At 43.1% G+C, this 25,023-nt stretch overlaps 1 protein-coding gene across 9 annotated transcripts in view; it reads left to right on the forward strand.

Annotated features, from left to right (window-relative positions):
* The window catches only part of UNC5D (unc-5 netrin receptor D), a 554,978-nt gene that overhangs the window by 468,307 nt on the left and 61,648 nt on the right, over window positions 1-25,023 (forward strand). For 3 of the 9 annotated variants that reach the window (XM_060653615.3, XM_060653619.3, XM_060653622.3), the window contains 3 exons: window positions 4,227-4,259; window positions 20,161-20,346; window positions 23,965-24,342. In XM_060653615.3, the coding sequence (XP_060509598.1) occupies window positions 4,227-4,259; window positions 20,161-20,346; window positions 23,965-24,342 (597 nt within the window). The remainder of the gene's footprint in view (window positions 1-4,226; window positions 4,260-20,160; window positions 20,347-23,964; window positions 24,343-25,023) is intronic. The other 6 variants (XM_060653618.3, XM_060653621.3, XM_060653617.3 and 3 more) reach the window with 3 other exon arrangements.

The raw sequence follows: 25,023 nt of genomic DNA on the forward strand, positions 1-25,023 counted from the left end.
AAAAAGCCTGCACTTTGTATATATAACTTAATATTAATGATAGTTATCTCTTGGTTTGGAATTATGGGTTGGGTTTTTTTTGTGTGTGTGTATACACACACACACACACACACATTTATTTATTTATTTGGATACACTGTATAGTGACTGTGTAAATATTAAAAAGGATTTTTAAAGAAAACATGACAATTTAAGATATACTTCTGCATTTTTCACTTGCAAATACACACAATCATTATAAGACTGAATTATAATGACATCAATTTCCATTTACCCAGAAGGTACCTCTCGGTGCATAAGTTAGACCCTAGGCGAATTAGTGATTCTCCCAAACTACAACTCAGCTGCCACTCGCTCAAAATTATATTTCTCTGCCTGCAAGATACAGAAGGGATGCTTCTGGGTCCATGTGTATACTACAGCTACCCCAGAGCTTCTCAGGGAGGCAATGACTAACTGAAGTTGGGTACATACAGCCCCAGATTTGTGGTCAGGAAGTGGTGTGCACTTGGTAATCACAAAAACACAGATCCCAGTTAGTCATAAGGTCTTGGACTGGGGCCCAGGTATGGGTATTTGTTTAAAAAGCTCCCCAGGTGATTCTAATGTGGAGCCAACATCAAGAACCATGGCCCTAATGGATTAATTTACTAAGGGGTTATTTGAATATGGCCTTCGAGAGAGGTAAAACAAAAGCAGAGAGGATGCAGTTGACCAGGGCCAAGGGGATGCATGGCCCTAGGCCTTGTGAAAATATGATTTTGCAGACAGAATAAAAGAACATGGAGTGTGGGGTGGGCAGTTCTTTCAAAAGATAGTGAATGGTGAATGGGTAGCCCTCTCCCTCAAGTTCACAGTAGAATAATCTCTGATCAGATATTTCAAACTGGGGAAAATGTTTAATGATAGTAACTTGTTGTCAGGATACTGGTATCTCACAAAATCCGGCAGAACCCAATTTTGATGCTGATGCCAGGGTACTGAAGTTCTCTTGGCACCAGAGGCTTCCAGACTTTTCCATTAGAGAATACACAGTGACCCACTAGACCTCAGCATAACAAATCCCACAGTAGAGCAGTGGCCCTTTGAATCATTTTACTCTGCTTTGGGAACTCATTCCACATGGATTTCTGTGGAACTTCTTCGGTGGTTTTCTGTAGATTTATAGTGGGCCAAAGCTAGGGACCCCACAGGGATCAATCTTCTGGTCATTGCCTTTCTTTTTTCCTACCAGGAAACTGATGGGTTTCATAAAGCAGAGACTAGGACTTGAACACAAGTTTCTTAACTCCCTTCAAGTACTCCTGAAATTCACTACTATTTCTGATTTGGAGATATGACTTGCCTCCCTGTACTGGCATAAAGGGTCATGTTTTTACTCTGAACCAGTGATAATGTTGATTTTATTCATAGTGTGTTGAAATTATATTATTTATTGATATGGATCATGTGCTAACCCTAAGCTATTGGCTTTGTATTTATCATGTTTAATCTCAGTAGCAATGTTCAAGGATGGTATTATTCCCATCGTACTGTGGCGAACACTGTGGTCACACAGAGGGAATGAAGACCATTCAGGATTGAAATCCTGTTCTAATGCTGAGTGTCTGCACTAATTCCACTGTGCCATTGCCAATAACGACACCAGACCTGAGTCACAGGGGGAAATGCCCCACCTCTCCTGCCTTATGAGCCCTTGTGGCCTGAGTGTTTCTCATTACCCTAGTTAGCCCTGGCTTTTCTCTTTTCTTTGATACTTTTAGATAGAGCAAGCTGGGGAAGAGCAGAGAGAGAGAGAGAGGGAGAGGGAGAGAGAGAGAATCCCAAGCAGGCGCCACACTGTGAGCACAAAGCCCCATGCAGGGCTCGAACTCATGAACTATGAGATCATGACCTGAGCTGAAACCAGGAGTTGGAGGCTTAACTGACTGAGCCACCCAGGCACCCAGCCCTGGCTTTTTAGCCCCATTCGCTCTTTGTTCCTTTAGAGCTGTACCTGGAAGAACTCTCACTCCCGTTTTTTTAATAGCCTGGCTGTTATTTAATTTATTTTCTGAGAAGTGGTTCTGTATCTCACCTGTTTTTAATGGAGTTTCATTTTGCTACCCAGCATAATCTTTGTTCCTGTGGTTTAGAAGGAAGAAAATGCTGTTAAACTCAGCCAGAGTCCTAAACAGATGTTCTGCATGTCCCTGTGTGTTGTGTTAGCAATGCATCACTTCCAGACGTCTCGGCCTGGCCTGCCGGCGTCCTGCGCCCATGCCAAATGCTTTCGGATAGCCTGCAATAAGCAAAACCCGAAGTCAGGTTAAAACCACCAAAGTCACTGGATTCTACTCCTTGAGTGCATTAGCATCTGGACTTGGGGAGGTGCCAACCTGCTCTCAGAAAAAGTAGCAGCACTGAATCTGTGCAGAGAGGGGGGTGCAGGCGTTGTCTGTTTTAAGACACCTGACTGTAAAAATCTGAATGCGATCATGCCCACTTGAGCAAATAATTATCTTTTATGAAGATTTTTCATTTAAAGAGAGATTTGCCAGAAATCATCCTTCGCCAGTTAACTTTCTCCTTATAATGAGAAAAAAACAAAAATGGCGGTCCATTTGCAAGAGTGTGACCTACAACTTTGAGAAGCTACTTCCATAACAAATCAGACAGCAGGACACACAAGGGCTGGGTTCAGTAAAGCACACCACAAAGGTTTTCTGTCAAAATTGGTATTAAGTGCATGAGTGGGTTAGGGGGACACATATCTGGTAGAGGATTCAGAATATAGCTGGGTCTGTCTGCTTGGGAGGGGCTATGGTTCAGTCAGAGAGTATTTATGAAGTTCTCCAGTATATACCAGGCTGTATTTGATTCCGTGAAAAACATAATCCACATTGACAGTGTTCCACCCCCCACCCCCACTTGGCTCACCTTCAGGCCGGTGGAGGTAAGGGACCCTGCAAGGTGACCTCTCAGGGTCCCCCTACCATAGTGTGATTCTGTGAATGATGAGCAGCAGCCTTGAAGCTTGTCATCTGATCATGTTCCATCTAAGTCGGAAGAGGGGGACTGATTAAAGGGAGGTCACCCCATGCAAATCTTCTAGAATCTTGCATTGGTGACCAAAGCACAGTCTTCTCAGGTTTCTGTGTCATGGTGGCATTGTGTTGGCCTGGGACAGCCAGGAAATGGGGACTGGGAAGTAGAAAGACTATAGTCGAAGGCAAAGTTAGCCACAGGCACCAAGTCCCAGAGTGATTTACAAGGTTATGCAGTGATGGCAGACAGGGCAGGAGAGAGTGGCTGGAGGGCAGTGGGGAGAAAGGATAAAAAGATCTCACCTGAGGGGCACCTGGGTGGCTCAGTCGGTTGAGCGTCTGGCTTTGGCTCAGGTCATGATCTCACGGTTTGTGAGTTCGAGCCCCGCATCAGGCTCTATGCTGAGCCTGGAACCTGTTTCAGATTCTGTGTCTCCCTTTCTCTCTGCTCCTCCCCTGCTCGTGCTCTGTCTCTTTCTCTCTCTCTCAAAAATAAATAAACATTAAAAAAAATTAAAAAAAAAAAAAAAATCTCACCTGAGCCTGAAATGTTTTTTTCTCTGTCCACTTCCTGTGCTTGCTGCTGTGATTACAGAATGACACTGTAATGAAGAGAGATCGTACAAATAGTAACATAACAGAGCAAGGAAGCAAAAAAGCGATTTATTAAAAGCCTCCAACAAGCTCATAATATTGCACCCATACTCCACAAGAATGGACAAATGGCGTGGTTCAGACCTTTTTATCCAGGCTATGATAACTGCTAAGCCAATGTAGGATCCCTTTAAATGTGTATTCACCAGCTCACTTTTCAATCATCACATACAGTGAAATAGCATCCCTTCCTTACCTGAGCAGTCTTCTGGCTGTAGAGAAACAAGGGGACATGTTGCCAGCTCAGTGCTCTCATCATGCTGATAAGAATCTAGCAAATGCAACAGAGAGAAACTCTAGTAAGCCTGAGGAGAAATTTAAAAAAAAAAAGAGAGAGAGAATGAAGCAATCACCCTAGAAAAATATTGCAAAGGAGAAAAATAAGAAATTAGAAAGGAAAGGAAAAATACGGACAACATAATCCATATTGTCTGCAAAAAACAGAGAAAATGTTTCTTGTATAGAGGTGGACGTAAAGTGATATAGGAAATCTATCTGCTCCATGTAAATTTATTAAATGAAACTCTCTTTTTCTCTTTCTTTTAGATAAAAAACCTCTTCATGAAATAAAACCCCAAAGTAAGTTATTTTTCCTCTTGTGAATATAATTTATTCTCATATTTGCTGCCTTACTGTTGTATTTGTTTAGGAGCCAAAGAGAATGGGAGGTTGTAGGAAAAGACCCAGAGTTTTCAGGGCACCTCCTCCTTGGGTTTGGGTCACAGATCAGAGGTTGAAATCAAAAGGACATATACACACCCCTCCCTCAGAGTAGGAGTAAATCTCCCGTGATGCTGCCTGCCTCAAAGTCCATTTCTCTGCAAATGCCGTCTAGGATTCTTATTGCTGAGCAGATTGGTAGCATTAAAGTTAATAAATATTTGTCAGTACAAGCTTTCATGAGAGCAGCCTTGGGCAAGAGCCGAGACTGACTCCAAGCCTCTGCACCTAGGAGGAGACGGCGCCTAACACACAACCGAGAAATCCATGGCAATTTGGTAGATTAGAAACCAGGATTGCACAGTGAAATCAGCAGAAACTGAAAATGTTGGTGGCCGTGTCAGTTTGAGCTCCCCACACGCAGGCTTGGTTCCTGGGAAGGCCCGCCTTTGCATTATCTCTATCTTACACATCCAGTAGATTTGGGCATAACAGCACAGTGAGAATGGTTAGCATCTCGGCATTTGACCCTAAGGTTTTCAGTCATGGCTGAACTTTAGAGCCACCCGGAGGCCTTTTAAAAACCCCAGTTATCAGGCTGTACCCCCAGACCAATGGAATCAGAATTGGGGTGGGTTAGAATCCCTATATTTTTGTTTAGGATTTTAAAACTTTAATGCATAGTTCAATATGTAGGATTTTTTTCTTTTTCTTTTTCCTTGAAGTATATATGATTATGTTCGTTTGGGGGTATACAACATAGAATTCAACTTTTACGTACATTAGGAAATGATCACCATGATTAAGTCTAGTTACCATCTATCACCATACATAGTTATGACAATATTATTGATGATATTCTTTATGCTGTACTTTATATCCTGTGACTTACTTATTTTATAACGGGCAGTTTGTGCCTCTTAATCCACTTCACCTATTTTGCCCATTCCCCACCCCTCTGACAACCACCAGCTTGTTCTCTGTATTTATAAGTCTGTTTCCGTTTTATCTGTTCATTTGTTTTGTTTTTTTAGATTCCATGTATAAGGGTAGGAATGCTTATTTTTAAAAGATCCTCAGACTCCAATGTGCAGGTTGGGTTGAGAGTAACTATCTTAGAAAAATGTTTCTCAGAAAGCAGATCAGCAACCGTGTGCATCGGAATCTTGGGGTTTGGTGGGAGCTTGTTAAATACACCCCATCTCGGGGCGCCTGGGTGGCTCAGTCGGTTAAGCGTCCGACTTCGCTCAGGTCATGATCTCACGGTCCGTGAGTTCGAGCCCCGCGTTGGGCTCTGTGCTGACAGCTCAGAGCCTGGAGCCTGCTTCAGATTCTGTGTCTCCCTCTCTGTCTGACCCTCCCCCGTTCATGCTCTGTCTCTCTCTGTCTCAAAAATAAATAAACATTAGAAAAATAAATAAATACACCCCATCTCAGAATAGGACAAATGAATTCGAATCCTCGGCATACGGGGTGGGAGGGGGGAGGGGGTGGCAGGGCAGGGATGTGCCTGAGAATCTACATTTTCATATGTTCCCCAAATGATTCTGAAGCTCTCAGAAGTATGTACAGCATCCTAGGGAAACCTCCAGATAGAAGGGCCTCAGCAACACAGCTCTTAGCAATAGAAGAGTTACTGAGCTGCCCAGTTGGTTTATAAATAAGCTTGTAGAAGGTGTCCTGGCCGGTTATCTCCCATTTTCGTATAAAATGAATGGCTTTTGATCTTTTAAATCCTAGGGTATTATAATTCAGATAGCTTGGGAGAACTAATAGCTTTTATTAGCTAACTTCTTGGAAGGAAAAGGATTCCTTCTTGTAAGGTTAGATGGAAATAGGAGCTTTGGGACAGGGGTCAGGAGACATGAAGAAAGATCCAGGAAAGCCATTGTTCATACTTTGTTACGTTGCTTCAGGCAGGCTTGAGATACAACAGTGCCATTACCCGCAGAGTCTGAGAACTTTGCAGAACACCCAAAAACAAATATCCTTTTTTTTTTCCCCTGAGGTCCACTGCCCATAAAGTCATTATTGGTACTTAGCTAGTGGTCCGCTGACCTCCTGCATGCCTGATTTTGAATTCAGAGAGGTTGGAGGTGGGGAAACCTGGTTGTAGATGTATGTGTACGAGTGTATGTTGAGGGAGGGAGGAAGCAATCGGGTCGGTGAATATTTGGTGTGTGCCTCTGTCCAGATCTCAGGGTGAGAGCTGGAGTAAATAGACTCCCAGCTGCCTCCTGGTGACATAGCCAAGCCACCCACTGATCCTCACGTATGGCACCAGCAAGATCATGAGTATCCATGTGGTGGCCACCGTGAGAGTTACTTAGAAATGTGTTTTTTAAAAATTAATTTCATGCTTAGTTTGTGAGTCCTGTGCCATTCTAATTTGGTTACATCTGTACTTCCAGCCATAAACCCCACACTAGCTATTTCTAGCCCTCAGGGACTCCTGAATTAGTTTTTGCTTGGGGTTCTCGCTCATGAACACCATGCTTAATTGCTGGATACTGCCACGGAATCGCTTAAACTGTTTTAATTTGTGATTTCCTAAAAATAAAACCTGAACAGAATCAATGTGATTGCAAAAGGCTCCCAGAGGAGTCCAGCCGGGGTTGTGTAAAATGCATGGTTAGGAGTGCGTTATACAAATTCAGGCTGTGGTTGTTCAGTGAAAGAGGGGCTTAGTTTAAGACTACATGAATCATCACTGATGCAAAATCAAAGTCAATTATGAAGATAATTGAGAAACAACCTGTTCCTGTATATAGCTGTGCACATGATTCTCCACAAGGCCTGGTGGATAGAAAACATCACCCAGAGCCTTGCACGCAGTCCTCCGTGAACGGGTGGGCCAAGAAGCGAGCTTTGAGTTGCAGGAAGGTGTAAGGAGAAAGTGAAGTCTTAGGATATCTGCTGGCAAGTCATAATGACAAACTGGGGGAAATATGTGCGCCGCATAGCTCATGAAAGCACTTATTGTAAATGAGATAATTTAATCAATTATGTTTCCTAATGTACTAAACCGAATGTTTCATTTTCTGCTTCTGCACATCTTAAATTATCTTCAGGTGCTTTATGAGATTTAATCATAGTTAATAGAAACTTCATTACCATCAAATGTGCTTTCAATAAATGTTGTGTAACAATGTCAGGAGGTGCAGTAAAATATAGTAGGTTCTGAATGGCAAACACGCACCCCCAGAGTCAGACTGAAAAACGGTTGCGTTCAGACAATGGGGCTCCTTGGAGGCTTGGGGCCGCGGCTTTCCGAGAGGCAGTGGCTTCCTGAGAAGTGACTCATCCAGCACATTCACCTTAGGGCTGAAAAGGATTTCTCTGTCCCCTAAAGAAGTAACCCAGGACCACACACACAGCCTTCTCTTCATCTCCTTCCCGTATAGTTGTTTTGCACCGGGTACCGATGCACGCACGCTAAGCACAAATACAGCAAACACTTGCAGAGTCAGCCATTTCCAGGACGGCTCCAGATGAGTGTCTCCCAATTACTTGAATCTTAACTGTTTCAGAATTGAATTTCTCCTTCTCCGCCCCTGTCCTTAATCCTGTCCTGCTTCCCATCTTCTCTAGTTCGCTCTGTACCTCACCATCTCTTCACTTTGTCCACGTGCGAAACTTGGGCGCCCTCCGAGAGCCCTCTTTTTCCTTTCTCCTACTCGTTACTCATTATGTCCTTACAGTCTGTTATCCCATCCAAACGGAGTTCATGTTCATCACCGACTCTCCGTTTTCACACTGCCCCTCTCTGTCCCTCCATTCACTCAACAGCTGTTGACGGAGCGCTTACCATGCTGTAGGAAGCAGTTGTAGAGAAGCGGCCCTGAGAGGGACAGGTATAGATTCTGCTTCCCCAGAGCATACAGTTTGAGTAGAGATGGATGGATGTAGGCAAACCAGAAAACATATAGTGCTAATGGTCAGTGTTGTGAAGAGAAATAAAGCAGGGTGAGACACTCCAGCGGGGCTGAAGGGAACGTTGCTTTTTTGGTAGAAGGTGTTCAGAGCAGATCTCTGTATTAAAATTGCATTTAAGAAGAGCACCTGGGTGGCTGGGTCGGTTGAGCATCTGACTCTTGGTTTCAGCTCAGGCCATGATCTCACCGTTTGTGAGATCAAACCCCACGTCCGGCTTCTCCCTGACAGCCGGAGCCTTCTTGGGATTCTCACTCCCCCTCTCTCTCTCTGCCCCTCCCCTGCTCGTGCTCGCTCTCTCTTAAAATAAATAAATAAACTTAAAAAAAAAAAAAAAAGAGGAGACCTAGAAAAAAAAAAAAACCAAAAACAGAAAAAACAAACATTCTGGATGTCTGGGGAGAGAGCGTTCCAGACAAAGGGAACACCAGATGAAAAGGCTGTGAGATGTGAACGTAATTGGAATGTCTGAGGAACAGCAGGCAGGACACCTGGAGCAGAGTGGCAGAGGGAAAGGTCCTAAGCGTTAAGACCAGAGAAGTGGGATGAGAGAGGAAACTGCCACACGGATTATAGGCCGTTGTCATGACTCTGACCTTTACTCTGAACCCCTCTGAGGATTTTTTGTCATAGTGACATGACTTAGTATTTTCAAGGATAAACTCTACCTGCTGTGTTGAGTATAAATATATAGGGGATCAGAGCGGAAGCAAGACCTGTTACAGTGATGCATTGTAACAGTAATCAGTAAGAGTAATCTAGGCTATTACAATACCTAGGCTCTTCCAGTAGCAAAGTCCAAGATGATTGTGGCTTGGGGTAGACACAGGGCATTAGACATTGTAAAAATGGGTCATCTTGGCATATCTATTGAAGGCAGAAAGGATTTGTTGATGGGTTGGATATTGAGCATGAGAGAAAGAAAGGTATCAGGCATGATTTCCAAAGTTTGGCTTTGCAGCTAGAAAGATGGGGTTGCCATTGCTGATCCAGAGAGAATGTAGTATAGCAAATCTACATGGAGGATCAGGAGTTCAGTGTTCCTGACGCTAACTTTGAGATACCTATTAAACATCTAAATGGAGAGGTTGAGCAGGCAGTGGAATTATAGGAGTCTGGAGGTCAGAGTCCTGGCTGGTGACATAAATCTGGGGCTTGTCAGTGTCCAGGTGATATTTAAAGCCGTTAGGTTGAAAAAGATCCCCGGATAATGAGCGTGCATGGAGAAGGGACGATAGCGGACGACTGAGCCCTGAAGGGCATCAACATTTAGATGCAGAGGAGGTCAGAAGTCACTGCAGAGAAGACAGAAAAGTTACAGCCAGCATAGTAAGAGAAAAACTAAAAGAAAATGGTGTCCCAGAAGAAAATTTAAAAAGTTGAGGCCGTCTGCATTCCTAATTAGGATTTCTGCAGTTGCCTCCCTGTTTCTAGTCTTGCCCTACACCAATTTATCTGATCTTTCTAAACACGGATTCTAGCCATACCACCTGCAATATTTAAAGCTCTTCAATTGCTTGGGGGCGCCTGGGTGGCTCAATCGGTTAAGCATCCGACTCTTGACTTCAGCTTAGGTCATGATCTCACGGTTTGTGAGTTCCAGCCCTTGTAAGGCTCTCCACTGACGGTGCAGAGTCCTGCTTGGGATTTTGTCTCCCTCACTCTCTGCCCCTCTTCTGCTTGCTCTCTCTCAAACTAAATTAAAAAAAATAAACTAAAAAAAAAACCAAACAACTCTTCATTTGCTCACTACTATTTATAAAATAAAGTCCGAGGTACTGACTACGTATATGATCTGGTCTCAACTTTCTTAATCCTATCAGCTTCTCTCAGTTTAATCATTAGGTAAATTCCTGCCTGCCTGCTCTCCAGTTCCTGTCTTCTTCAGTCAAATAAAGCTTCTGAGCCTTCAGAATACCCTCTGCCCATTTTGGCATATAGTGCCTATTACTTATACATTCTGTTACTTCTCCCTGAAAACTCTTTTTCTCCACCGAATCCTTGTTAGACGCATTCTTCCTTCCAATTTCAGCTTGTGTTTTACTTCCTCTGCAAGGCCTTCCCCCCACCAAGGCTGCATTGGTGACTCCTGAAATGTACCCAGGATCAAAGTATTTTCCTAATTCTGTGCTATATTTTCATTGCCCTTGTACTGGTCTGGATTCCCTTTCTTATAGACATCATCTCTGCCTGTAGGCAGACACTATAGAGTCTTACTTACTCTTCCACCTGTAGCATTAACCACTGGCCTAGTATTAGATGTTCAAAAACCACTTGAGTTAATGCCTTACATCCTCCTGAAAACTCCTCACCTGGCCTTTTACTGTTCAGGTGAAAATAAAGTCTTTGCTTCTAAATATTTATTTTTACTCATTCATATGCTAGCTGTTTATTATGCAGTTCTATATAAATAGTCTTGTCCCAGTGAAATGTGAGGGAAAAAAATTAATGTTTCTTCTCCACGACTCCAATACAAGTTAGAAGATGATAAATGACTTGAGAAAAGGGGAAGAAAGGAAGCAATCTTTAATAAGCCTTTGTTCTGTACCAGATAGGAAGTTAAAGCCTAAAAGGTGTTACTTCCCAGAATCCTGTCCGTCAAAGAATGGCCCAAATGTGTCCTTAAAGTCTAAAAACTAAGTATGCGCTTCTCACCAACACCCATCCCATTCTGCGTCTTTTCCAAAAATACACTGGTTTCATCCACAGTGGAATCATGTGGAATCTACATCCTTTGTGATCTTCACAAAGGTTAGGGAATACCTCAGAAGACGTGTGGCCCACACTACATTTGGACATTCTTCTTTCAGGCTGTGAGGACTTGAATAGTGCCTTGATCCCATCGGACTGTTTGCGACTTTGGGACATACCTTTACATCCTCAACAGACTTCTAGGCTCTTCTAAACTAACGTTAGGCTACTGGCATCAATGCTCATCTTCTAGCAATGCTTTAAACATTTTTTTTTCCTAATCATTTTGCTTCATCTGATTATTTTTTATTGCATACATAGAGCACTTTTTGCAAACTGCATGACTTACTTTGTCCTTCAGGTCACCCCCTACTGTGAATCAATCCAACCCATCTTTATAGGCAACATTTGTCATTTTCTTACCATCTCCAATGTCTTTATTATCCAATTTTCATCCTATCATAAGTGTGTGCCTTTTCTTACTACCGTGTTCAATGACATTGTTGACTCTGCCCTTAATGCGACAGGATTTTGTTCATCATGTACCTCAGAACTGTGCAGAGACAGGAAAGTAGCTGGTTGACCAGTATGTTCTTCAGCATCAGAATAACCCGGGTCCCTTGTTAAAATGTGAATTCACAGGCTCCGTCTCTCCACCTGTGTGTATTTTCAAAGTTGATAGAGTTTGTGGCTTCAGTTTTTAGGATAGGAAATTAAATAAGGTGAAGTCATTTTCTCAAAAGCTGGAGTTCAAATCCTATTTTTTTCTTTACTCTAACCATTACCTTAACCCGGTCTTCCTATCTGATGGGAAAAAGCACAGATACTTTGTAGCCAAATGTAGAGTTACCAGACAAAACAGAGGACCCCTAGTTAAATTTGAATTTCAGATAAATAAATTTTTAGCATAAGCATATCTAGATATTGCATGGGAGATACACTAAAATTATTCATTGATCTGAAATTCAAGTTTAACTGTGTCATATCTTTATTTGCTAAATCTGGCAGCTTTGCTTAAAAGGAGAAATGTGCATATCAAGAAACATTTTATAAAATAGGCTCCCTAATTGTCAATCTTGGAAGAATGGTTAAAATTGAAAGAGATATTGGAGGGGAGAGCCTATCAGTAGGAGCAAAACCTCTGAACCAAAAAAAAAAAAAAAAAAAAAAAAAGAAAGAAAGAAAGAAAGAAAAACTTGCCTGAAGTACAAGGTCTACTTGAAAAAATGAGTAATCAGACTTGGCCAGAGAGTAGGGTCCATATGGATGAGAAATGGGCAAAAGTTGTTGAAAACTGGGGTGATGTAGAGCATAAAGTGTCTTGAGCCATAAGATAAATCCCTTTTGGAGTGGAATCACTTCATACTAGAGAGTTGTCTAAAGATGTTAGAGTGGCAGTACCAGAACTGTGGTTAAGAAGAGTAATCCAGTGGAAAATGGCTCTGAGTGACCAAAGACTGTGTACTAGGTAAGATGAGACTGTACAATGTGAGCACCAAGTAGGTGTCTCCTATGGAAATGGAGATGCGAGAGGCACTGGAGATGTAATAAGTAAGGCATGTGAGTGGTTTGGGGAAGAATCAATGGGGACAGAATGAAAGATGACTCTCCATTCTCACTCATGATGTCACATTACCTGAAAAAGGGACTTCAAGAGGAGAAAATATTTGAAGAGATAAGAATGACAAATCTGTAAGTCAGATGACCAATTTGAGATGTTAGCACAACATGCACCTGAGGTGGTTTCGTCCACTGAGCAGGAAGGAGATATGGGATTAGGTCTGCGCACAGGAGTCGAGGCAAGACATCTCCAATGGAGAGTGTTAGGCATCAAGGAAATAGCACTGTGAACAATTATCCCATTTTTTTTTGGCAAGGAGACAGGAAGAGGGCTAAGAACTGAGCTTTGAAGTCTGTTTATAGAATGTTGAGAGTGAAGGGTAGTTACTAAACAATAAGGAAGAAGGGAGGTAAATCCAGTTTAAGGGACTTTTTTTTTCCTCTCTGGAAAGAGGGTTGGCTTGGCTTGTCTACTGCTAGAGAGTAGTGGAAAGGAATAAGACAAAGAACATTACTATTGATGCAGTAGTTATAAACAACCATCAAGAAGGAACAGTGATTTGGGGGAAAGGCAGACTTTAAAGGGTAAGAGAATAATCAAAGGACATAGAAATACTGGACTAATTCAATTATCTGCAGCCTGACAACAGGCCAGGCAAATGTAAAAAGAAATGAAGTCAGTCTATAGATTCTGATAGGAAAGACCTACAAAATATTGTATGTAGAAAACAAAACAAAGTATAGTAAAGGAAATATAATATGGAGCCTTTAGGGTTAAAATAAATAAATAAATAAATGAAGGATATTTACTCTTCTTTTTTTTCCCAAAAGGTCTCAAAGATATTGTCAAGAGTGATTACTTCTGAAGAAAGGGTAGTTGGAGAATGTGTTTTCTCCTTGAATACTGTCCCTTTTTATACTTACTAAACATTTCCTCATCTTAAATATGTATTTCATTCTTTTTTCTAAATGTTTGTTTATTTTTGAGAGAGAGAGAGTGCGAGCCGGGGAGGGGCAGATAGAGAGGGGGACACAGAATCCGAAGCATGCTCCAGGCTCCAAGCTGCCAACACAGAGCCTGACATGGGGCTCAAACTCATGAACCGCAAGATCATGACCTGAGCTGAAATATGATGCTTAACCCACTGAGCCACCCAGGCGCCTTTCTTTATTCTTTTAACAGGGACAGCAGCCAACCGGTTAGGGCAATTATGTATTAAGAAAACATGCATTAAGAAATGTTGAATGTTAAAAACCAATGCTTTGAGTTCTTTTAAAGAAAGAGCTAAGGGGGCGCCTGGGTGGCTTGGTCGGTTAAGCGTCCGACTTCGGCTCAGGTCATGATCTCACGGTCCGTGAGTTCAAGCCCTGCGTGGGGCCCTGTGCTGGCAGCTCAGAGCCTGGAGCCTATTTCAGATTCTGTGTCTCCCTCTCTCTCTGCTCCTCCCCTGTTCATGCTCTGTCTCTCTGTCTCAAAAATAAATAAACGTTAAAAAAAAAATTAAAAAAAAGAGCTAAGAACATGGGTGTAGAGAAGACCACATCTTTGAGAAGTTTATTTGAGAGGAAGTTGGGGGAAAGATTTGGGGAGATGTGATTAAGAAGACCAGACTGTGTTTGGAGGCAGAGGGCAAGGCTCAGGTGCAGAAGAAAAGTTTGAAGATGTAAGACCAAAAGGGAATAATGAATGAGGCCAAGTCCCTGTGGAGGCAGGAGGGGACGGGATCATAGCTGACTTGATACAGAAGAGCAGCTCTTCCGGGAACAGAGAAAAAGGAGGAAACACTTGTGAAGGAGCAGAGAAATCCTGAGTGGTAGGAGAGTGAGCTCACATAGGACAGCCTCCCTTTTTTCAGCTAGAAAGAAGGGCAGGTGAGAAGGAGGGCTGCCATTGAACCAGAACAGCGCCTGGCATGTAGTAAGCACTATTCAAAAATTTGCTACTTTTGTCCTTCATTACAACAGTAAATCAACAATCACAGTAACAATAATGAGGTTTTTGACAGATTAGAAAAGCTGAGGTGTTGATGGGTTACCGGGTTGTAAGACCCCAAGCACTGCAAATATAATTGGAATTGTTCACCATGTTTGGCCACGGCTGACCATCCAAAAGCTATTTTTTGATGTGGTATTAAAAAAAAAGTTGCTTCTCAATGACAGCAAGTATAAACAGTATCTTCTATTATATCGCATTTCAACATCTAATTAAATATTTTGGCACGTGAGTCTGTGTCCACAACACCGCCTGTGCAAGGGGCCAGGGGCAGGTCCTGAGATGGCTGGGTACTGGCCGTCTATGGGAGTTCAGCACAGCAACAGCTTCTTTAGTCTTCCATTTGTTTTGTCTCTCCTAGGCCTCTGTGTGAATTTTGATTGTGTGGATTCCTTAGCAATTCACTGTCTCTAGTATATGTCCATTCAAGTTATTGGTTTTTCTCCTGAAGGGGTAGCAATGGCCGTTCTGCAGTATTTAATAGGAGATAGAATATTCTGTGTTAGAAAGGCATTTGCTATGCTCCTTTGTTAATTTTCTGTAGCTATCTAATCCTATAAGATAGATTTCAATGTGATAATATAGTTAATCTCATAATATGAGACTTGAGTTATATTCCCATTAATTAGTGGCAAGAATCAGTCTTTCTGAGGGGAATCATGTGAAGAGAGAAAGGCAAACCATGTAAACAGCCCTTGTATTTAGTCCTTTGGGGACATCAGTTCCTCACAACTAGGTGTGATGACAATTCATAAAGACATCGAACTTATTGATCCCTGTCCCTTGAACTACGAAATTCAAAGGGGCTGTGAAAGGCCATTTAGACCATCTCACCAGCTTTGACCAAAAATAAATAAAATGACTGCAGACTATTGTAAAGTTATGCTGCTTCTATTCTTTTTTTTTTTTTTTTAGAGGGAGACTTTCTGAAAGGAAGTGTCACAATCTCCCTCAGAACTACAAGCTTTTTTTTTTTTTTTTTTTTTAACAACCCTCATTGTAGAAAAGGTCATTTTAATATCTAACCAGAGTCCCAATGGCTGTCATAAAAGGCCACATCCTCCTTTTCAGTCCTTGTTAGAGATGGCAAAGAGTTGGTTACTAGCGTCATTGTAAAGGAAGAGTCATTGAGTTCCTACCATAGACCTGCTCTCCTCTTGTGACAACCCTCTCCGCATTAAAGATCACCTCCAGTCACTTTACAGCTCTGCCTTCTCTGGGCCAAGGGAACCCATAAACATTTCCTCTCCGGGGTCCTAATTTCCGCAGAGCTCTATTAATCTGTGCAGACCTGTCTCTGCAGATATCCTACACTCCTTTCCAGCAATGAACGTATTCCTCAGTAGTTCCTGAGTTATTTGGAATACAAGAAATTTCTCCGTCAGCTCTAGCTGGAGATTTTATGCAACAGTTTTTTTGTTTGTTTGTTTGTTTTGTACCTCACGTTGGGTTCTTCCATGCTTACCTAGAGCTTTTGTGACTCTCGGTTCAAGGAAAATAGGGATGAAAACATAGGAAAGACATCAATAACACATTGATCTGTAAAGCTTCGTCTGTGAAACAAAGACCTGTGCCCACAGAAAGCAGAATAGCATTATCAGTCATGGGGTAATCAGTGCTTTTGTTCAAATTAACTTGGAGCAAACAAACCAGCAACACATGTGTGTATGGGAGCCAGCAGACAGGTATAAACATATATGTGTGTTAACATAAAGAGAGTCCTTGCAGCAAGAATTCTGTAATCAACCTCAGACTGTGATTTCTTTAATACTTGTCTTCCCACAGTTGGAGACCAGGCGAGCGATCATAAATAGCTGCAATGGTGTGCAGATTTCTGTGGGAAATTATGGAGATATTACTGCTTTTGAAGTGTTTAAAACAGTTAGGGAGAATGCATTGGCGCTCAGATAATTAAACAATAAAAAGAATGATCCAAAATGAGTTCTAGGAACCCTAAGTGATCTGGGAGTTTAGAAGATCGTGGTTGGGAGGGTTGGCTGGATTGGCAAGGACAGGGGTTTGGTTTTGTTTTGTTTACTTTTTTTTTTTTAAGTTTGTTTATTCTGAGAGAGAGAGAGAGCACAAGTGGAGGAGGAACAGAGAAAGAGGGAGAGAGAATCCCAAGCAGGCTCTGCACTGTCATCCAGAGCCTGATGCGGGGCTCGAACTCATGAACCGTGAGATCATGACCTGAGCTGAAATCAAGAGTCAGATGCTTAACCGACTAAGCCACCCAGGCGCCCCTGGACAGGGCTACCTTCTTGAAGGTGGGGGACCTTGAGCTGGCACGCGACCAAGGGTTTATTTTACAATGACCTGTCATACAGGGCTATTCACTAACAGGCATCCATCTGGCAGGTAAATTACAGTTGAATTCGGGGTGTGAGGCCGTGCTGCAGAATGGAGTATGAGCATTGAAATGGACACCGAGAAGCCATCAGGGCCTGGGTAGTGCCTGCACCACACGTTCATGTCCTTAGAACGACTCCCCTGGGAAGGACCAGTGGTGGCTTCTAACGTTTGGACAAGTGATGACTGTGCGCACGCGTGTATGCAGTGACTCTGCAGCAGCTCCCCCTAGGTGCCTGCGTGCTCACGGACAGGCTTACACCCAGCGTACTCCCTTCTCCCATGAAATTGTGGTGGCAAATATGGAACGAAATCTCAGATTCTTCTGGACCCAGTCCTGAACACACAAGAAAAGTGAATTGATTATGTTTATAAGCACTCAGGTATCCTTACAGGGAAAACCACTCTACTGTCCTGGAGGATGGATTAGAAAAGAGTGAGGCAGAGTGAGGAAAAGAAAGGAAGGAGGTGAAGTAAAAACAGTAGATAGAAGAGCCAAAAAAAAAAAACAGAAAGAAGAAAGAAGCACTGTGGCCCAACTTTGGAAGGGCTTGAGCTGTTGGTAAGGATGTCTCTTGAGATGTATACATGTGGCTTCGAGTATTTGTGTCTCCCTGTCAGGATCTCACCACTTGTCTTTTACCACCGTTAGAACCATTAGACAAGAAACAACTAAGAATATGTTAATTCCTCCGTGCACCCTCATTTCCATTGCATGGTTGGCCCTCAACAAATGTTTGTGGAATAAATGAAATTATTAGATTCTGAAGGTTTTAATTCCCAGGACAGATTGTTCTTGTAAAGTAAACACCACTTTGCTTATCTTCCTGTAGGAGTCGATTGACTTTTGTCTTTTAGATTAGACTGTCCCACCAAATGCCAGGGTGAGCCTTATAAGGACGCCGTGCTCTCCATACAGGTCTCTCCCCTTTCTCTCTCACCCCCCAGCTCCACAGGTCCCATACTCATTTTTTTTTTTTTTAATTCTATAATTCAGTATTTCATTCTCTTAAGTCAAATAGATTCTGCAAATATTCCTGGGAAATGCACTGAACCATATCAAACACTTAAATCTCAGTCTGAAGGCCTATGTAGGGTCCTTTCCTAAAGGCGGGGTTTGTGTCTGAGAGAAGGGAGATTCTGCGTGTGTGGGAAGCAGGAGGGTGGAAACCTAGAAGACAAGACAAAAATACAGAGGAACTCACCCAACTGGTTCCCGCTACTGTTTGGGCTCAGGATGTTCCCGTCTGGGGATGTCCATTTCCAGAAGTATGGTGCCCTGATCATCCCCCTGGCCTCGGCTCCTGCCTATTTTTAGTACCTGGGAAGCGAAAGGGGTCTTTGGCTCTACTTTGCCAACTCAGCAGCTGCACTCAGTATGCCGCCAGGCTGTTTCTCTGTGTGTGCTCGGTTGCTGGGCAGGTGTGTTCTCCCCAGATACACCTTTTAAAATGATAGTGTCATCAGTCAGTAGTGCCCGAGGAACTGGTGGGAAGCAGGGGTGGTGGGGGGGAAGGCTAATTGGTTTCAATCCAAAGTTCTGTCCCTACTCCCAGTACCCTGGCTTGCTGCCTCTGCCGTGTTGTGTCCTCTCTGCTCTGAGTACAGCGACTCCCTTCACGGAACTGAATTGGGTAGAGGGAGGGAGGGAACATCAGTGAGAGCCCAGCTGCCCTTCCCTTTCCCTGTGGGACACAGGCAGACACTGGAACTTTGGGGCCGGTGCTAGTCACCACGCGCATGGTTCTGGGTGGCCAGAGCCGACCACACAGATGCCTCCATCCCTGTCCCTCTCCCGTGGGGACCATCATGACATTGGAACTAAAACCTAAGTCCCAGACTGTTTCTCAACACCTCCTAGGCCGCTGTGGTTATTGAAAATGTCTTACAACCCTCTCACCTTTCAAACAACGTTTCTTGAGGATGGTTTCGCTCCCTTGTGAATTATTTGTGTGTGTTTACTGCCCTATTGCTGAACCAGTTCTGCTTGGTTTCCTTGTTCACTCTTTAATTTGGTGGCGCCTTATTTTACAGTCCACTAACTTTGTTGAAAATAAATTCATTTTACTTGGGTGGTTAGTAGTACTCCTGTGATAAGTACTGTATTAGGCTGCAGTGAATGCATAGTAAGCACCATGCAATTACCAGGTGAATATATGATAGCTCTGTTTTAGCCTCTAAACCTAATACGGGGTGACAGAGCAAGTACCTCTGGACCTATTATGTGTACTCACCCCATAATCTGTAAGGAGATGGATAACCTAGCTGGCACTTGCCACCTTCTCTTTCCACATACTTTGCAAGATTATGCCTCTTGTAGGGTCGCGTGGCCTTGGATCAATCTCATGCCGAACTGCAGTAGCCATGATGAAGGTCTTCAGGAACGAACCACACGCAAAGTACAACTAGCAGACGAGTTGGGAAACAGCTGCAACCTATCTTGGGGGTTGGGAAGACACCCACATTCTCAATTCAAACTAACGCTTTTATTTTTGCTTTGCCTATGCATTCAATAGGATGGAGTAGGAGAGGTATGGGAGAAACAGCATGTGCCCTTTTAGAGACCAGTCCTCTTTCGCAAAAATGTATTAAGTCTAGCATTTAATGGTGCTGGAAAACGTTGACCGTGGACATCGGAGCACCTAGGACCAAAATCTCCATATCTCACAACAGAAATTCTCTCATGATGATTGTAAATACGCTAACCTGATGTTGTCGATGTTCTCTTAAACTGAATGATTTGTGCCAAAGCTAAAATGCCTATTTGTGAGCTCTGGTCTTCTCTCTCTTGACTCCTAGACTGTGTCTGACCTTCTCACCCTAGCCCACTCTCTGTGAATGCATGTGCCCCACGTCATATATAAGCAGAACAGTTCACCCATATTTTGTCATTGTATGTGGATCTCATGTCCTCCCTCAAATAAAAATAAGATGAAAAAAAAAAAAATGCTTTGCAGGTAAATATGACTTTCTAAACCAAGTAAATTAAGGAGTTGTCTGCTTTTACTTGAAAAATATTACATTCTTTGCAAAATTGATTGTCTTTAAGATTTTATTATGTGGTAAGCTGCCCTATTGCAGTCAAGATATTTGACTAGCGTCCCTCTGATTTATACAGGGTATTTTAGAAACATGATTATGTGTGAAAGAGAGTATAACTTATGGCTAGCTGCATATGTCATTTTCTCTGAAAAGTAGCTCCAAAAATCCAATAGCATTTCATTTTGTATCCCAGGGTGGTTCTTCGGCTCTGTGCCCATGCTGGCCATTTAGGATTTCTCTTGTGTCTTTCAGGCATTGAGAATGCCAGCGACATTGCTTTGTACTCGGGCTTGGGCGCTGCCGTGGTGGCCGTTGCAGTCCTGGTCATTGGTGTCACCCTTTATAGACGGAGCCAGAGTGACTATGGCGTGGACGTCATCGACTCTTCTGCATTGACAGGTGGCTTCCAGACCTTCAACTTCAAAACAGTCCGTCAAGGTCAGCGGCGTAGGGCCCCCCAACACCTCGTCCTCAGGACCATAGAGACTATGCTCACACAGGACCCCCAGTGTTCTTCGGCCCTGTGTGAAGGTAGCTCTTGGCACTGGGAGCCGCTAACCTAGTTGTCTTCACACATTAGGAAGCCAGGCTCGGTCGTGTAGTCTGCCCAAGTCCTTGGCTACTATGAGAATGAATGGATCTCAGTTTCCCATTCATTCACAACATATTTAATGAGGCACTTCCATCTTTGATATGTAGTAAACTTAGCACGTTATTTTATCTCAGATTAGCCAACGTTCTGTTTTAACAAGCCTGCTCTGAGGATATTTAGTTAACTAAAATGCTGATTATTCAAGTCTGAAAACCAACCACTTTACTATAACCTCCCATGCATAGGTATTATATACTATGTACTAGGTGGAGTTATTTGGGTTACTTCTATCTTATATAAGTTAAAAGGACTTTAGATAATATACGATAGGTCAGTTAGCCAGTGGGGGAGGGGAGGGATGAAGTTCCCAGCCTTAACGACTCTCACCTGCTGCCCAGTGGAGGCAATCTTTTGTTGGAGGGAGAAGGAAATCTATCATGTCAAACTATGGCAGTACTCCTTTTCCTTTTAATTCTCTTATGTGAACCAAATCCGTTTCTGATTGCAAGATGGAGATGAGCCATATGTGGTTTCTGGTTTCAGGCTTAGAAAAAAAATGAAGCTGTCTCCCTTCAGAAAGGGTGAAGTGTTCCACCTTGACCCTTACTGTCGATATTGTCACCTTTATTTCTATTTATTGTGCGTAACTAGCGCCAGTAGCCCCGGACAAGAAGTCTCGCTGCATGGCCGTGATTGAGTAGCAGTCGGGTCCTGAAGTGGAACCCAAGCATGTGAGAAACGGGGAAATGTCTGGCAGAGACAAAATGCTTTCCTGCTTGCCACTCACTTCTGGGCACCAAAGTTTCAGGGCTGAGTCTGCTTGGCCTCAGAAAGGGACACATCCCCTTGACTTGTTTCATTAGAAATAAATCTAATGAAGAACGGATTTGTTTTTTTCTTGTTAACCTTTATATTTTGAGGGACAGAGAGAGTGCATGATCAAGGGAGGGGAAGAGAGAGAGGGAGACACAGAATCCAAAGCAGGCTCCAGGCTCTGAGCTGTGGGGCTCGAACTCACGAACCGCGAGGTCATGACCTGAGCCAAAGTCGGACGCTTAACCCGCTGAGTCACCCAGGTGCCCCAAGAACTTATTTTTATACTACATGAGAAACTAGAAATCTTTCCATCAAATAAGAAACCAGTGTCTTAGACAATAACATTGTAAAACAGAAGAACGACAGTAGTATGTGAGACAAAGTCTTTGAAGTCAGGGAGAGTGAATCCAAAATTGCCATATGACCTAGTTAATTATTCTGTCTCAGTTTTTACAGCTTTAAAACGGGGATACTAATATCCACCTCAAAGGGTTCTTGTGAGGATTAAACTACTTGGAATGACAAGGATTAAAAGCCCTTGGTTTATGGAAGGTGCTCAACGAATGTAGCGAGTATCAGTCTAGAAGCTAGTGGTTTCCTCTTACTTTGGCACAGGATGCCAGTGTGTTCCATAGAGCAGCAGGTGAGGGGGTGGTTCCCTCGCCGAAGCATTTGGAGAATGCTGACTTGGGTAAGCTCAAACACATCTCCATCTTGCGGGTCTCCTTAGAGCTTGCATGTATTGTGACTCTCGAAAAGAATATATAGCCTTTCCAAACTTCCTTTACCATTTTGTTTTTATTTTCAACCAAGAATATCCCAAAGCTAGTGATAAAAGCAAAAATCCTTTATTCAAATTCTACTCTATCCTACGTTCATTGTGATGATGCACCTCACCTTGATGCTCCGATGATTTGCACCCCGCATTGTTGTAGAGACCTCCCTTTCTGGGCACATAGAGCTGGAACCCCAGGAAGGCAAACAGACTTTTAAACAGAAGGCCATGGAGTTGACCAGGAAGTTTCAAAAGGATTTCCAAAATGAACTGTGGGGTGATCAGGTCGTTGTCCCTGATACGCCGACTCTCTTCAACCATGGACTTTTATCATATGTACATACTTTTATAATCAGGCATTTTCTCCTTAAGTTAGACTTCAGTGTAACTCTAGGCAACATTTTTGCTGCTTGGCTTCCCATAAACTTGGAGGGTCTTTTCCATAAGCTGGGAGGGTCTTTTAAGAGTGGCCAAAAGCTAAACTTCAGAAGGTGAAGGTTTGAGATAAAATAGCCATGAGCCTCAGGGATGCGATTTTTCAGGTCTCAGCGGAAGGGCCTGAGACCTGAATGCTTTTCAGTTGTGACACGGTTCTTACGTCCCCTGCCTTGCCTGGGAAAACCAAAACAAGAACAAGGCTGATGCCTGTAGAATTCAGTGCAGTTCCATTAAAAAGCTCAGCTCCTTGATTGTGCCTATGTCTTGACACGAGAACATCCAGCATGGGGGAAAAAAAAAAGCCTCATCAAGGAGCCTTTAGATCTACAAAGTCCTCTCTGACTTTGGATTCTTCGAGCATCAGAACAAGAGGTTGGGAAAGTCAGGGTTATAGATTTCCTACTGGCATTGCTACAAATTATGAAGATGGAAAAACAATACAATATGGCCTGGAATTGCAACATTTTCAAAAATATACTTTAAACATTTTGTCAGGCCCCCAAAGGAAAATTGTTTAATATGGTTTGGGTTTCAATTTGAGAAGTCACATTGACGGACTGATATGGGTGGGAGGTTTGGGACTGAGGGTTATTTCGTTATTCACTAATAAATGGGATTATTTCATCACAAGAAAATATCACAGCATTTCTTTTTAATATTAGGCTGAGAAAAAGATCGGTGAGCCCCAGCCGATGAAAGTCCAATTTCTCATGGTTTTGTAAAGATTTTTTTTTCGTTTGTTTTGAGACAGAAAGGAAGCCCTTCTAAGCTGCTCCCCACGTAGAATCGGAGCCTCGCTGTCCCATGTGGTGCCTCCTTTCCCTCGCAGAGTGACATATACTCAGACATGGAGTGATATGATCCGCATGGTCCCCTGACCCTTTTGTTCTGAGGACACATCATTTCCTCTCCCGGCTCCACAAACTGCCCAGAATTCCACGTGAGACGGGCTGTCACCAACGCCTCTCTGGTTATAAACAGCACTACCTCGTCACCGTGCTGTGTCACCTTTTACCATTTAAAATGAACAGATGTTATTTTTGCTCCAAACTGGATTGCAAAACATTTTTCCCTTTTTTTTTCTTGAAGCTTCTCTCTGCCAGTTAAAATAATCACATAAACAATAATACCGTAGTCAGTTGCCTGACACAGTGCCAGAAATACTTGTTTTGAAAAGATAGCATGCCAGGAACTCTGGAGAATGAGTGATTGTGGTCAGCGGCATTCAGAGAACCCGCTGTGAGAGCCAGAGCTCCCCATTCCAAGTCTCTGGTCACCGTTGACTGGCCTGTGAGAGCTGCCGTAGACACTCAGCATGGGCCTGAAGGGCGGCTGGCAAGCTCACAGGCGGTTGTGCAGTTAGTAGAGGCAGAGACGAGGGGGTAACTGTGACGCCTTTTCGTTTCCGAGTGACAGATCGATTTTCCTTCACCAGGGAACCCCCTGCTTCTGAATTCCTCCATGCAACCAGACCTCACGGTCAGCCGAACATACAGCGGGCCCATCTGCCTACAGGACCCACTGGACAAAGAACTCATGACAGAGTCTTCGCTCTTCAACCCTTTGTCCGACATCAAAGTCAAAGTTCAGAGCTCATTCATGGTTTCCCTGGGAGTGTCTGAAAGAGCTGAGTACCATGGCAAGAATCATTCCGGGACTTTTCCCCATGGAAACAACCGTAGCTTTAGTACAATGCACCCCAGAAATAAAACACCCTACATCCAGAATCTATCATCACTTCCCACAAGGACAGAACTGAGGACCACTGGTGTCTTTGGCCACTTGGGAGGACGCTTAGTCATGCCAAATACAGGTGGGTGGTAAGTGTGCGTTTGTGTCTTTCCGATCTGTTTCAGCATTTTAAATTTGCACAATTATGTCCCATAAGTTCCATTTTTAAAGATGTTTATCATCCTTGTGTCATAGCTACAAATACGGTGATTCCAGAAGTCTACTCGATTTACAGTAACTGACCCAATACATAGTATTAGTGTCCATAGACCTTGCTGTGATGTTACTTTATGACAAGCAATGATAAAGGTTCATTATGGAGTTGCCCTTTTGAAAGCAAACTTCAGTTCCAAGGCTATACCATGCCTTGGTACATTAGTACAATGTCTTGGTACATTAGTACAATGTACATTGTAATTGTACAATGTACAATGAGTACAATTAGTTCTCAAGAATTTTCTTCTTCCTTTTGGTTAGAGGGGAGAGTTTCTTAATGTTTTGACAAGGCTACTTAAGGTGTACAGGCCAGTGCACTTTAACATGACATCCTATCAATGGATTAGTTTCCATCTGAGACCTAACTGGCTGGCAGAAGAGGGTAATGTCTCCTCTGATTTCTAAGCAACAAGAGTTAGGTAGTGCAATGAATCATCGCCGTTGGCCACTGACAGGAAAGAGGATTCTGCATCTGTGTTCTAGAACCACCAGACCGCACTGAGTCAGGACCATCGGGGGCCTCGACAGACTTCTCCCTGAGGTCCAG

Source organism: Panthera onca, chromosome B1, assembly GCF_046562875.1.
Source record: "Panthera onca isolate mPanOnc1 chromosome B1, mPanOnc1 haplotype 2, whole genome shotgun sequence".
NCBI classification, from domain to species: Eukaryota; Metazoa; Chordata; class Mammalia; order Carnivora; family Felidae; genus Panthera; species Panthera onca.